The 14,811-nt window shown below is 38.6% G+C and overlaps 1 protein-coding gene across 1 annotated transcript; it reads left to right on the top strand.

Annotated features, from left to right (window-relative positions):
* Positions 1-1,123: 1,123 nt before the first annotated feature.
* Positions 1,124-12,324, top strand: LOC125014169 (pannexin-1-like). The gene is made up of 9 exons (XM_047595235.1): positions 1,124-1,318; positions 3,369-3,402; positions 3,494-3,696; positions 5,513-5,628; positions 6,376-6,554; positions 7,439-7,717; positions 8,774-8,996; positions 9,958-10,195; positions 10,851-12,324. Exons 3-9 carry the CDS (start codon positions 3,516-3,518, stop codon positions 10,952-10,954), a joined length of 1,320 nt encoding a protein of 439 aa, XP_047451191.1. The 5' UTR covers positions 1,124-1,318; positions 3,369-3,402; positions 3,494-3,515; the 3' UTR covers positions 10,955-12,324.
* Positions 12,325-14,811: the final 2,487 nt, after the last annotated feature.

Raw genomic sequence — 14,811 nt, 5'->3', positions numbered from 1 at the left:
CATCAGTTTTACCCTAAAACTAGAAGCCTAATGCGGCGTGGAGAATAGATCCAAACAGAATTAATTCATTTCTCGAGGGCCATTTTATTGTTTTAAGTGCAGCTTTTTTTTTTTTTTTTTTTTTTTTTTAAACTGCTACATGCTGCCTTCATGGGCGGTTGGAAACGCCTACTATCCCCTAATATCCTCTCGTAAATCTTGCATTTCACATCACGTACATACATATATATATAGAAAGAAAAATCTGGAAACGTCTGGAGAAATAAAGATATATATATATAGCTTTATTTCTCCAGACGTTTCCATATGTATATATATATATATATATATATATATATACATACATATTTTTAGAAAATTAATAGAAAACAATAGTCTAATGAATAAAATGACCTCAAAACATAGTCTGATCCATCCTAACAAGACACTTCATTGGATGTTGACTGATTATTATTATCTGACCGTCATCTTAAGGTAAACGGGGATATTTTAATCGTAAGAGTCAGACCCCAGAAGCATTTAATCCATCGCAAACATCAGAAACTGCTGCATTTGTTTTCTGTGACTGGTCTATTTTGCTTGACCTTGCAGGCTGGGAATATACATTTGCTCATGCATTAATCACATGACATGCAACACAATGCTTTTGCGGTAATTATTTTTAGTTATTGTTTTTTTTATTATTATTATTTATTTCTGTGGAATTTGTAAGACCTTCTAATAATTACATGATAAAGTTTGGCATTTAGATATTGAAGATGCATAAAATTGGAGCTTTGAATAATAATCTTACTTAACAGAGTTAGTTCAAGTCACATGATCATACTTTTTAAGAGGGATATCAGGAATATGTAAACATGCAGCATTTACTGGATAAAAACAAAGCAAACAAACAAAAAAAAAACAACTAAGAACCAGGTTTGCCTTATTAACTTCTTTAATTCAACTATTTACAGTGAAAGTTGTTCAGATTAAAACACATTTTGAATGTCAATAAAGATATCTAATCTACTCCTCTCGCTTTTACTTGGTAACTCCGAAAATCACGAGGTGCATTTGAAAGCAGCGTTGGGGCTAGAAATTCGGAGCCGCGCGTCTGCCCGTGAAGGCAGCTTACGTTCAAGGAGGGCGGAGGGAGTTTAACGTCTTTCAGGAAGAACATTGGTTTCGAAAGTTTCCTTTATTTGTTTCATGTGTTTCGCGTCTGCTCCTCCGCCGCGTTTGGAAATTATCTGCAAGTCATTTTGGCCTCGGACGGATCCGTTTAAGCGTCGTCATGACGCTTTAATCGGTTAATTACACTTAGAAGAAGCGGTCGGTAAGTTCAAGTCAATTATTCTAAGTTAGCTCTGTAAATCTAGTCTCAAATGAAGGAAATAAGTCTGTTGTGGTTTAATCATTATTAAATTCAGCACAACGACGACTTAATTGCGCATGTCCTCCAAATTACGCTTTTAAAATAATGAAATATGTAATAACCCAGTTGCACCTGGTTCATCTCTGCAGTTTAAACCCCTGAATAGTGAACACTATTGTACTTGTTGCATGTGCCACTACTTATATCTTTTTATTGCATCCTATTTTAGTTTATTATTTATCTTTTATACCATGCAATTTCTTCTCTTGATATTTCGCTCCTCTCTCAAACTACAATTTCCCCACTGCGGGACAAATCAAAGTTTCCTTAATCTTAATAATAATATTAAAAATTACAAATGCTGCACCACAGAGCCACACTAATAAAGAAGCCTGTTGATGTCATTTTCTATCACGGGTTGTTGTTTTTCGTGTGTATCTTTTCTTTCCTTGTTTGTTATAAGTCGTGTTTACCACATGAACCTGGAGGAATGAGTGAAGCGTGACATCCACAGTGGTGCTGCTGGTTAACATGGATGAGAACTGATGATTCATGCTGGATCCTCTGTTTTCTTTTTTCCCTGGTGACCCTCCTCCTCCTCCATTTACTGCAGCTGTTCAGCTCCTAAAATTAAATCCCCCTGAAGCAGCTTCAAGTTTGAACAACAACATGTTTTAAAAAGGGAAATAGTGAATGGGGTACTAGGACACAAATACACGCTCTGGTTGTTTTGTTTATTAACATCTTCCTCTTCCTCTCTTTGCTCTAAGTTCTTGGTGAGATTTCAAAACCTTCACGTCGAAAAAAAGATCTGAAAAGATGCTCTGAAAGGAACTTCCAGGCTCTACAAAGGAACTTGAGAGCTCTAAAATGAACTTCAGGTTCTAAAACGAACTCCTAAGCTCTAAAAGGAAATTCAGTGCTCCAAAAACAAAAAATTGTATTTGTACTTTGTAGCTCTAATATGAGTCTGTAAAAGAAATTTCATGGCACTAAGACAAATTCCAGTATTCTGAAAGGAGTTTCAAGGCTCTGAATCGCTCTCGAAGGAGCTGGGCTCTCTAAAAAAAACAAATTTGCAGCTCTAAAAGGACCTTCAGAGCTTTAAAATAAAATCCAGGCCTCTGAAAGGAACTCTTGTGTTCTGAAAAGAACTCTAAAAGGAAGTTCAAGGCTCTAAATCAGACTTCTGAGCTCTCAAATGAACTTCAGGGCTCTAAAAAAAAAAAAAAATTGTTCCTCCAAAAGGAACTTCGGGGTCTAAAAGGAATGTCACATTCTAAAAAGGGTGTTATGGTTCTGAAGGAACTCCTCAGCTCTAAAATAAACTTCTGAGCCGTCCACCTCCAAGTTGTTTTCTGCTCAGATGTAAAGAGCTTTTCTGAATTAGTCTTACTCTAGTCTGACCTCTGACCTCTCAGCAACAACGAGGGGTTTTCCGTTTGCAGAGCTGCTCGCTGGATGTTTATTCAGAATAAACTTATCAGCAGCGTCAGAAACTGAAATAACTCTGCCCACTGAATCATTGGAATCAAAATAACAAGACAAAGACAAAAAAAACAAACAAAGTAATAAATTGTAGGAAACAAGAACACACGTGTTCAGCGTTTGATAACGAGAGCAGACTGCATGACTGTTATTTTCTCACAGGTGACAGAAGTCAGCGTCGATTAGCTGCAGGCTATTCAATATAAAATGATTGAGGAACCAGCTAGTCTTGTGTTATCTGGAGGAAAATGTCAAAAAGAAACATGTATCGGCAGGAAGCATCAAGACAAAAAGATGAATCATCTAAATGGAGCTGAAGAGCCAGAAGACTCAGTCTGGTGTAGTTAAAGTTCAAAGTTTGCCTCATGGTGGTAGTGCAAAATAAAATAATGAAAAAAGGCCCTTAAATAATATTTAGAAATGTATAATAATAATAATAAAGTAATAAATTGCTGGAAACAAAATTGGAAACATCTTATAAATAAATCAAAGATTAAGATTTGTTGTTTTTTTTTTCTTTTAGGATGGACTTAAGTTAGACCAGCGCCAGGAAACAGGTAACTTTATTTAAATCTTTATTTAAATCTGTATTTAAATCTCAGATGAAGTCTTTGAGGAGAGCTGATCCTTTGTTGTCGTTGTCCTCAGGTTGTGAGCCGAGTGGAGAGACATGGCCATCGCTCATGTGGCTACAGAGTACGTGTTCAGCGACTTCCTGCTGAAAGACCAGAACCCGGGCCGATACCGCAGCGTCCGGACCGAGCTGGCCGTGGACAAGATGGTGACCTACGTGGCGGTCGGCCTCCCCCTCCTCCTCATCTCCCTGGCTTTCGCTCAGGAGGTCTCGGTTGGTGAGTTGGGACCAGATTCAGCCAAACCATAGAATTTGGGAACTCTAAAATGAACTTCAGGTTCAAAAACAAACTCCTGATCTCTTAAATGAACTTCAGCACTTTAAACAAACAACATTGTAGCTCTAATAGGAACTCAGACGCTGTAAAAGAAACGTCATAGCTCTAAAACAAACTTGAGTGTCCTAAAAGGCTCTAAATGGGACTTCTGAGCTCTTAAATGAACTTCAGGGCTCTAAAAACCAATTCTGCACTTCTAAACGGAACTCAGATGCTCTAAAAGAAAGGAATATCAAGGCTCTAAAGGGAACTTCTGAGGTTCCGTATGAACTTCAGGGCTCTCTAAAAAGACAGTTTTGCAGCTCGGGACTCTAAAAGGACCTTCAAGGCTCTAAATCAGACATCTGAGCTCTCAGATGAACTTCAAGGCTTTAAAAAAACTATTTTGCAGCTCTAATAGGAAACTTCAGGGCTCTAAAATAAAGTGTAGGACTCTGAAAGAAACTTTGGGACTTCGAGGCTCTAAATCAAACTCCTGAGCTCTCAAATGAACTTCAGGGCTTTAAAAATGACAACTTTTCTGCTCTTATAGGAACCTAGAGGCTCTAAAAGGAATGTCTCCGTTCAAAAGGGACCGTCAAGGCTCTAATGGGATCTCGTAAGCTGTAAAAGAAGCATTGAGGCTCTAAAAGGAACTCCAAGGCTCTAAATGGATATTCAAAACTCTCGAATGAATTTCAGGGCTTTAAAAACAAAACAACTTTGCAGCTCTAATAGGAACTTCAGGGCTCTAAAATAAAGTGTAGGGCTCTGAAAGGAACTCTTGAGCTCTCAAGGGAACTCAGGGCTCTGAAAGAAACTTTGGGACTCCAACAGGAACTTCAAGGCTCTAAATCAAACTCCTGAGCTCTCAAATGAACTTCAGGGCTTTAAAAATGACAACTTTTCTGCTCTTATAGGAACCTAGAGGCTCTAAAAGGAATGTCTCCGTTCAAAAGGGACCGTCAAGGCTCTAATGGGATCTCGTACGCTCTAAAAGAAGCATTGAGGCTCTAAAAGGAACTCCAAGGCTCTAAATGGATATTCCAAACTCTCAAATGAACTTCAGGGCTTTAAAAAGCAATTCTGCAGTTCTAGACGGAACTCAGATGCTCTAAAAGAATGGAATATCAAGGCTCTAAAGGGAACTTGTGAGCTTCCGTATGAACTTCAGGGCTCTCTAAAAAGAAAGTTTTGCAGCTCGGGACTCTAAAAGGACCCTCAAGGCTCTAAATCAGACATTTGAGCTCTCAGATGAACTTCAAGGCTTTAAAAAAACAATTTTGAAGCTCTAATAGGAACTTCAGGGCTCTAAAATAAAGTATAGGGCTCTGAAAGAAACTTTGGGACTCCAACAGGAACTTCGAGGCTCTAAATCAAACTCCTGAGCTCTCAAATGAACTTCAGGGCTTTAAAAATGACAACTTTGCAGCTCTTATAGGAACCTAGAGGCTCTAAAAGGAATGTCTCTGTTCAAAAAGGACCGTCAAGGCTCTAATGGGATCTCGTAAGCTCTAAAAGAAGCATTGAGGCTCTAAAAGGAACTCCAAGGCTCTAAATGGATATTCCAAACTCTCAAATGAATTTCAGGGCTTTAAAAACAAAACATCTTTGCAGCTTTTATAGGAACTTGGAGGCTCTAAAAGGAATGTCATGTTCCGATGCACTAAAGGGAAATCCTGAGCTTCTAAAAGAAACTTGGGGGCTTTCAGGAGTTATACCGAGGGTTAAATATCAGTAAAAGTGATTCCTGCTTCCTACTTTCTGTTTCTCTCAGGGACTCAGATCAGCTGTTTCGCTCCGTCTAACTTCTCATGGAGGCAGGCTGCTTACGTGGACTCGTACTGCTGGGCGGCCGTGCACACTCACACTCTGCCTATGTGGCTGCACAAGGTACACACATGGTTAATCAAACTTAATTAAAGCTCAATATTTGGCTTTCGCCGACACCTGTATGACGTGAAAAACTACCTCATAACAAACCCTCTGTCAGAACAATGATGCTGTTATGATAATGGGTGGAAATAAAAATGAGGCATCTGTTCACAGGAATGTTAATTCATTGTCTCTAATTAAACAAATAATAACAAAGTTGCACCTCAAAATTACCAACATAGATGTCTTGTGAGGAAGCTAATCCAGTGAGAACTGACTTATTTGTTTTTTTTATGTTTCTTTGAAAGAATTTTCTTAGAATCACCTACTTATCACGTGTTGTGTTGTAAATAAAGGTTTGGACAGACGTCAGGGGGCAAAGATGTTAGAGACGCATTCACAGAATAAGAAAAACAATATTGTGAAGGATGATTCACAAAGATGGACGAGGAGATATTTGAATGTGTTTTGGTTATTGATGCATGATTGTGTTCATCACATCAGTGAAGGTGTAGAGAAGTAAAAGAGACTCGGAGCGAAGGGAAGGGCGTGTCTTCACATTCCTGAAATAATCCGTGGTGCAGAGCTGAAACAGTGTCGAGCAGATAAACGTGTTCTGTTTGGCCTGTAATTAAACGTGTTGACGCACAGTAGCAGTCAAACGTTTGAACAGCTCATCCATTGTTTTGTCTTTATTTTTTATTTATTTTTATTATTATTTGAGTCTGTTTCCCTCTTTTCCCTCCCGTCTCCTCCCGTCTCCAGTTCTTCCCCTACATCCTGCTGCTGGTGGCCGTGCTGATGTACATCCCGGCCTTGTTCTGGAGGTTTTCCACGGCGCCGCTGCTTCAGTCAGACCTCAGCTTCATCATGGAGGAGCTGGACCGGTGTTACAACCGCGCCGTCACTCTGGCCAAACAGATGATGCTGTCCAACCCAGAGAGGTAAACACGGACTCCTGGAGGTTTAAATGTCTGGAGAAGCTCCTGGTCTGGTTTATGTCCCGGCAGAGTTTAAGTTTCTCTTTAGTTTCTACCCGCTCTGAAGGGAACTCTGGGTCACTAAAAGGCTCTAAACCAAACTTCTGAGCTCTTAAATGAACTTAAAGCCTCTCTAAAAAGAACAATTTTGCAGCTCTAAAAGGAACTTAAGCGCTCTAAAATAAAATCCAGGGCTCTGAAAGAAACTTCAAGACACTAAAAACTCTGTTAAACTCTGTAAATTGTAATTTTTAAATAAGTTTATGAAATTCCTGTGAAATCTGTGAAAGAAAGTTGGACGATAAAAATAAGAGACGAGTCATCTCCCTGCAGCATTTTATCATTGAGAATTACACTCGTAGTGGGATCTACGCTTCGAGATAAGGTGATAAATGTGTTAATGATTTGCAGAGACACACACACAACTCTGAGGATAAAATATTTGCCCTTATCGCTTTTATTATTTCTAAGCAGCAGATTGTGTCTTTCTATTTTTCCTGCTTTGTCTCATTGTTGACCAGCAGATCTATCAGAAGATATTTGATGCTGCATTAAATCCAAAAACAAATGCATTTGATATTATTTTGATGACCTTTTACTGTCTTTGAGCCTGTTAACATGATTCTCTGACGACGATGCACCTCATGACTTGCTTCCATCTCTAATGATGGTGCTACAGAAAAACAACATGATGTGGAAGAAATATCAGTATTTATATGGATTCTTTAATGTGCACAATGGCGGAATTTAATTGTGTAAACTGCCTCCTGTAGTATTTTGTAACCAGATTCGCCTGCTGCTATTTTCACTTAAATAACATTTATGGTTCTTTCTCCCTCTCTGGAAAGCGATCCCACCGACGGCTGCTTCAATTACCCGCTGGTGGAGAAGTTCCTGATGACCAAGCGTTCGTCGCGGCTGCTGCTGTTTAACTACCTGCTGTGTCGCGGCCTGACTCTGGTCACCCTGGTGTGCGCCTGCTTCTACCTGGGCTACTACCTGCGCCTGGCGTCCGTCACGGACGAGTTCGGCTGCCCGCTGCGCGTCGGCCTGCTCGCCTCCGACCCCACCGTGCCCGAGAAAGTGCAGTGCAAGCTCATAGCCGTGGGAGTCTTCTCTCTGCTGAGGTACGTTTCTGAGTCAGAAACACAGAGTGTGTGGTGTTTTTGCAGGCGTTTGTGAAAGTTCACACCTATAAAAAAAAAATCCTCGAGGTTTCTTCTTGTTAAAAGGGAGTTTTTCCTCCCACTGTTGTCTTCAGGCTGGTTTGTGTAGAGCATCTTTGGACAATTTGTATTGTTATTAACTTTTTAGTGATGTTAGGATTGAGTGGAAAGTAACTAAACTATTGAGTTCAAACCTCAGGTTAAACCACAACACAGAATACGAGGCATTTATAATGAGGACAGAAGAGGAACCTTAGAATCATGGTTTAATAGTAGTTCTTAATAATTAAACCATAACTTACTTCCATATAATGGTTTCACTATTTTACTTATTGTTTTTAGTGTTTGTCACATATTTTGTATGACTGTGTCTCTATTTGGTTTTTCTGTTGTTGTATCAGCTCAGCTATATAGTAAATGAGGCCACTGCCTCTACTTCAGAGTTTAAAATAAATAAATAAATTATGTTTTGTATCTTTATGAAGCTATGATTTTAAATACACTACTTTTTTTAGATTTACCAGACACATTAGGGTGTGTTTACACAAAGTCTCTGTATCAGAACGCACGGTTCTTTGCCTCCAATGGAAAGAAAAACAAAACACGAGGGGTTTGCAAAGATATGCAACACGTCCTGGTGACTGGTTTCCCTGGAGAGTTACACACATGAACAATATGGAGGAACTATCCGTGTTTTTATGGATTCTATAATGTGCACAAATGTTGAGAGGAAGGTCCTGTAGAGGGAATCAGTTGTATTTTGTTGCCAGATTCCAGCTCCAGAGGTAAAAACCCAACGTGGGACAGTCTGGGTTCTTTGGTTTTATCTATATTTAGAGTCGGGCTGTGACGTCTCTGTGCATGATATCATCTAATCTAGATTTTAGGTGAAGTTAAACCTGTTAATTTGTCCTTTGCTTTGTCACAAACCGCAACCAAATTAAATAGAATAGAAATAAAATCATGAAACGACCAAACCTTTTGTTCAGGAGGTTAAATGTCGTCTCGTCTTTGCAGCCAGGTCAACTTGTTCCTGTTCGTTGCAATGATTCCTGCCGTGATCTACGCCGCCCTTCGTCCACTCATGTGTCGCAGACCCGCAGACTTCCTGGAAATCTACCAATCACTGCCCACCGTCAGCATCCTGCCGGCACCCGGGGGCCAATGCAACGACCTCTCGCTGTACCTGCTCTTTGTGGAGGAGAACCTCAGCGAACTGAAGTCCTACAAATATATCAAGGTGGGTTCGTGTCTAGACACACAGAACTACGTAGATTTATGTTTAAACCTTTATTTATGCTCTAAAACAACACAACATCTTTGCAGACAGACGCACTAACAGACGTTCCCTGGATAAACATTACAAATCTGACACGGAACAAGAAGAATTAAACAGGAACAAGTTCCAAAAGGAGATTTTTCCAGCCCCTTAAGAAAGAGTTTCAAGTCTCAAAGGAAACAGTTTTGCGTTTACATCTGTGAACAGCCGCTCACATTTTTTTCCTCTTCATCAAAAAGCAAGAAGCCAGACACACATGTGTGTCTCAGTGTGTCTCAGTGTGTCTCAGGCTGTTATAAACAAAGCTGTGAACCAGGGAATCATCTCAAATACGAACCAAACAATCTAGAAATCCAACAAATCCCTTATTCCTTCAGTTAAAATTGTTGAAATGTCAAGATTTAGTAGATTTAAACAGATTTTATCAGATTAATCTTCTTTCTGCTCCATTTCATTCAGATTTGGGGAACATTTTTGTTTAAATTGAATTGTTCATTGAATCAATGAATGAAATAAATAAATAAATGAAACAGGCCTGTTCGTTCTAAATCCATCTTCTGACCTCTCATATGAACTTAATGTCTCTCTAAAAAGAACAATTTTGCAGCTCTGAAAGGAACTTCACTAAGTTTAACAAGTGTAATTTCTGAAATCCCTGTGAAATCTGTCATAAATATCAGTATTTTTATGGAGTCTTGTGCATGATGGCAGAATTTAATTGTGTAAATTGTCTCCTGTTGTGGGAATCAGACCTTTTTAAGGGACAAACACACTGTGATGGTTAAAAACAGATCCTGCCTGCTTCTATTTTTACTTAAATAACATTTGTGGTTCTTAAATGAAATGAAACGGGCGTGTGTGTCGTATGAAGACTCATCTTAAAGGGTTTCTCCCTCTGTTCTTCTGTCCTGTCCCGCTGCAGGTGTTGGAGATGTTGAGGAAACGAGGCGAATGCTCCGGGGAGAACTTCGACGCCATGGGTCTGCTGCAGACTCTGGTCACGGTGAAGATGGACAACATGGACGGGACCAGAACTCCGGCCGCTGCAGAAACACAGGATCAAGAGAAAATAAACGCAGCAGCCGGAGCGACGAAGAGCGGCGGCGATGGTCAGAAGTCTGTGGCAGGAAACAACGGGAAGGTGGAAACGGAGATGAAAGGTGAGGATGTTTTCTGTCTCTAGGTTAGAGGTGGTTTAGTGATACACACTCCCCGTAGATGGTTTGTTTTATCCTCCTGAGACCCGGCGTCCTCATATGGGGACGGTAGGTTTTAGGTTTGTTGCAGCTTCTTCATTTCATTTTCATTTCCTGATATTTATTCAGCAATAATCTGGTGACATTAATGTTCACCTGAAGGTAAAGTGAGAAAATAAAGGCAAAGTCTGATCATGTAGTAAATACGTCCCAAAATATATAAAACTCATGCTGGTTTTTAAGAAAGGCTTCGTGAACGGAAACTTGAAGTTGCTAATTTGTATGTATATATAAGCATAGTAGTGTTTCTTTATTTTTGTACTTGAATGCTGCCTAGTTGGTTTGTTCTAATACATCTTTCCTATTCTTTTTTTTATATATTCTCTATATTCCACATATAAATGTCTCTGCCACTGTTAACAATGAGAATTTCCCCGTTGTGGGATGAACAAAGGCTCATCTTATCTGATCTTATCTTAAGTTTGAGTTTAATTGAACATGAAACACAGACGTCCTCGGGTGAAACCAGTCCTGTGTGAATAATTTATTCAGTCTCTATCTCTATACAGTCAAGAACACTGTTGATATGTAACACATGTTGTGGTTGGTTCATTTTCAGAGCTCAGTCCGTTGCTGCCAGAAAACCGTGATGTTACTGGAGTCCGGGGCAGCCCGGGGGGGTCGGGGGGGTCGGGGGGGGCGGTCCGGCAGCGAGCCATCTGACGGACCACGATGGAGCTACAACTCCTTCCTAATGGAGGAAATAAAAACAACCTTTTAGAGGCGTCAGCGTGGGACACACAAACTTCAGATTGGAGTGATTTGGTTGATTATTATTAATATTATTTTTCCACTAGAGGAATCAGTGTAGTTTAACTCTTGGTGCATTTTTCAGTTTCACAGCCAAAAACACTACAATAACAAACACATGCAACTACACATTATAGTTGCATACCTCTTTATCTATGTATAAAAACTGAAGTCTGGTTCTAGGACACTGGCGTCTTAAAGGAAACGCTGCACATGCATCGGTTGGTTGATCTCTGGTTGTGACTCAACGTGGTTTTATTACAACTACAGGCTTTATAGAACAGAACCGATTCAACAGATCTGCACCATTAATCACTGCACACGTGTAAAATATTACACTGGTTAACTGAAGAGTTGGATGCAGCTGCTGCTCTGGTGCCTGACAGTCAAAGCTCAGGGTCACACAGCGACTTTCAGTCTGGATAAAAACATGATGCAGCGCAGACTTTTGCAGGAGTTACCACAAGCTGAAAGTGCAGAGACGTGTTGTGAGAAAATGAAGCGTCCTCTTTCGATAGCGTTCGTGTTCCTCGTTATTCTAAGTGATGCTCACATGTCCGGTTGTTTTTCTGAGAACTTTATTATATGCAGAAAGTTGCAGAACAGTTAACGGAAACGTGGTGGTTTTGTTTTTTTGTTTTGTGAAGACTGAAAATAAAACCTCTTACTTTAAGGTTCGAGTTATAGACATTTTGCAAAGTGCTGTTGCACGGTTTTCATTTGCACAGTCTCTGTGGTTCGTATGAGATCGTCAGTCACATTTCAGGTTAAAGAAACCACTAAAACCTGCTCTGACTGCTCAGAGGATTCGCTCTCTTGTTCTCTCTGTATTTGTCTGATGTAGATGTAACTGGATATTTGACGTTTAAGGTACGAGATGCTTTACAAATTCTCAGTGTTTTACAGGAAAGGAAACACGACCAGTGCCTCATCTTCTTTTCTGTTTAGATTTAATTATTCTGCCAGAACCTCAGCCTGGAAATAAACTTGTCGCACACGCTGGAGGATCTCAGGGATAAAAACACCTTATGGCAGGTTGTCCTCAGCGTTTAGCTTAGCTTAGTTTAGTTGAGTTTAGTTTAGTTTAGTTTAGTTTAGTTTAGTTAGTTCCTTTTCGGATAATTTTAACTGATGTGTGTGTTTTGTTGTGTTATTGGGAGGTCATGTCTGTGCAATGTGTAAAGAGAAACTGATGCATGTGGACTTTTCTAGTGTTGATGTGATCGACGGCTGCGGCCGTAAAAAAATAAATAAAACAGCTGAATTGTGTCTGATTATTGTAAGTGGAGCAACAGTTTATGTATTTTATTGTGAAGTTTGACTCTGATGGAACAAAGAAGTAGATTTAAGGTGTTAAATGGATGCATTTCATAAAGTAGAGTCTCCTCTCCTGTGGAACCAACTCTACTTTTAAGTTTAGGGTTAAAACTTTACTTTTTAGTGGCATGTTTATGCATTCAGAGATAAATACTCTCACCTCTGTTTCCCCCTAGCGTTACACACATACACATAAACTAATATAAGAAACGATAAGTATATAATATATAAATATACACTGAGCAAAACTAGGTCTGAAAAGCATCTAAATAACATTAAACTGGCAATAATGGAAAAGAAGAACAGGTGATCAACACACACCTGATGCAGTGTCAAAAATTAAAATTGAAATTCAAGGCATTTCTCTTTGTCATACTCCTGAATTGATAAACAAGACTTTAAAAATTCGATTTTCATGCTCTGCTTCCAAAAACAAACAAAAAAAAAATAAAATCGTTACAAGACAGAGCAAAAAAAAAAAGAAAGAAAGAAAGAAAAAAGAAGCGTGCAACCGGAAGTTGTCGTTTTCAAAGTAAGAGTCCACCCAGGAGTGGCGCCGTGAAACAGAAGCTGATGGACATGGATCAGTACGTTGTTTTTGAATCAATGAGAGTCTCAGTGAAGAGGACACGACTGCAGAAGAAGTAAGGCGCATATTTCAGCTAAAACCTAACCACAATAACCACATATAACCAGGGAATAGTCACATACTAGCTAACATTACTCTGATATGCCTGTTACTCTCATTGAAACAGGAGCAATTACAGTCGACGTGAGATGAGATTTGATGCACTTTGCCCCGAAATATCTACAATAAATAACTTATGAATATTAACTTAACTAATTGCTTCATCCTGATACTTGACACAATCTCTTTTATATGACTTAAATTGCTCCTCATGCTGCAGACGTATAAATACTCATTTGTTGTTTCTTTGAAAATGTGAAAGCGTCACTGGACTCGTTTGAAGAAAGCGGTTTGTGAACTAGCGTGGTTAAAAGGATTGAATTTGTTCAAACATCCACACCAGCTCCTGCATGAGGGTTGAGAATTAACGTGGTTCAAGGAGAAATCATTAAACTGGCATTTTATATCCACACTGAAAGAATCTGAACATTTTGATTCTTTTTAGTTTCAAAAACCATCTTCATTAGTTTGTTTGTGAGGAGACACATAAGGTTCTATGTCTACTGCACTACATTGTCATATATAAGGGATAATGTGCGTTAATTCATGATGCTGAGACCAGAAGCGTCTCCATGCACAACTCAAAGGACACATGTGGCCACAGACATGAAGACATTTGATTTATATATTTTTTTTCTCACGTAGTCTGATATTAACTCTTTGTGTAGTTTCTACCTTTGTTTTCGTTTCTCTTTATTAAAACCTTCTCTACTCACTTTTATTGAAGAGACTTAATTGGTTTGGAAAGGAGATTAAAATTTTTAATTGTATTTTTGTGTGTTTTTTTGTGCCTATTGGTCCATTTTTCTAAAATGTAGATGTGTTGGTTTAACACTTTGTAATGTGGATTTGAAAATTGTTGCAGAAATAAAGATTATTATTGTGACTATGATTGTAATAAAACTTGTTGCATTCAGTCCCTGTTGCTATAGTTACCCACTTTAGATGCAGATTGACTCAAGCAGATTAAAATAATTATTGACACGCTGCAGCCAGAAGTTTGATGTTTGTGTGCAAAGAAATATGACCATGAACTATAAGCTGTTGCTACAGGGTTTATATTTATATATATAAATAAATGAATACAACCTTTGCCAATGTGTGACATTAGTGACTCTTAAAGTTTTGCACTAGTACCCAGATGAATTTTACTTATTATATGAATGATATTAAACCATTTAATGTGTCTTCTCACATGCAGGATGATTTATTTAGAAAATGCTTTCAGCATCTTAAAAAAAGACTTTAAAGACTTTTACACAGACAAAAAACAAAACAAACAAACAAAAAAAAACAACTCGTACATGCCAGATGTATCATTAATTATTTAATCATCGGGGTAATATGACAGAGATGTCATTATTAACATGTCTTTAACAGAGTTTTCCTTCAATAATTATTAAGTTTTGGGTCTTGAACTGGCAGTGGATATTGTTGCACAAAAAAGGAACACTAGAAACAGTTCTGTTTGGTCAGTGACACTTATTTTTAAAGTATTGTCTATACATTTTTTTATCACGTCAAGTTGGACATGACGGAATAACCACATTTGATGCAGTGTCTCTATGTGGCCACTAGGGGGCAGTAAACACCAATCAGTTTAGAAATGGCACCCACATCGTGTTAACGCTAATAATACACGATTAAAAGTAAAATAAATTAAGTAATAATAATAATAAAATAAATAATCTTCCGTTTATAGTGAGTTATTTTGTCCGCTTTAATCAGACATGTTATTTTTTTTATTTATCTTGTTGTTTTATGT

The sequence above is a fragment of the Mugil cephalus genome, chromosome 9, assembly GCF_022458985.1.
Source record: "Mugil cephalus isolate CIBA_MC_2020 chromosome 9, CIBA_Mcephalus_1.1, whole genome shotgun sequence".
Lineage (NCBI taxonomy): Eukaryota > Metazoa > Chordata > Actinopteri > Mugiliformes > Mugilidae > Mugil > Mugil cephalus.
The sequence above is the reverse complement of the archived record's forward strand: the minus strand, read 5'-3'. Positions and strand labels throughout refer to the sequence as shown.

Bases quoted from the DNA above. Each gene is read 5' to 3' on its own strand.
- LOC125014169 (XM_047595235.1), top strand. From the start codon at position 3,516: ATGGCCATCGCTCATGTGGCTACAGAGTACGTGTTCAGCGACTTCCTG. The intron at 3,697-5,512 runs GTGAGTTGGGAC...TGTTTCTCTCAG, and splicing joins CGCTCAGGAGGTCTCGGTTG to GGACTCAGATCAGCTGTTTC. The intron at 5,629-6,375 runs GTACACACATGG...TCCCGTCTCCAG, and splicing joins TGCCTATGTGGCTGCACAAG to TTCTTCCCCTACATCCTGCT.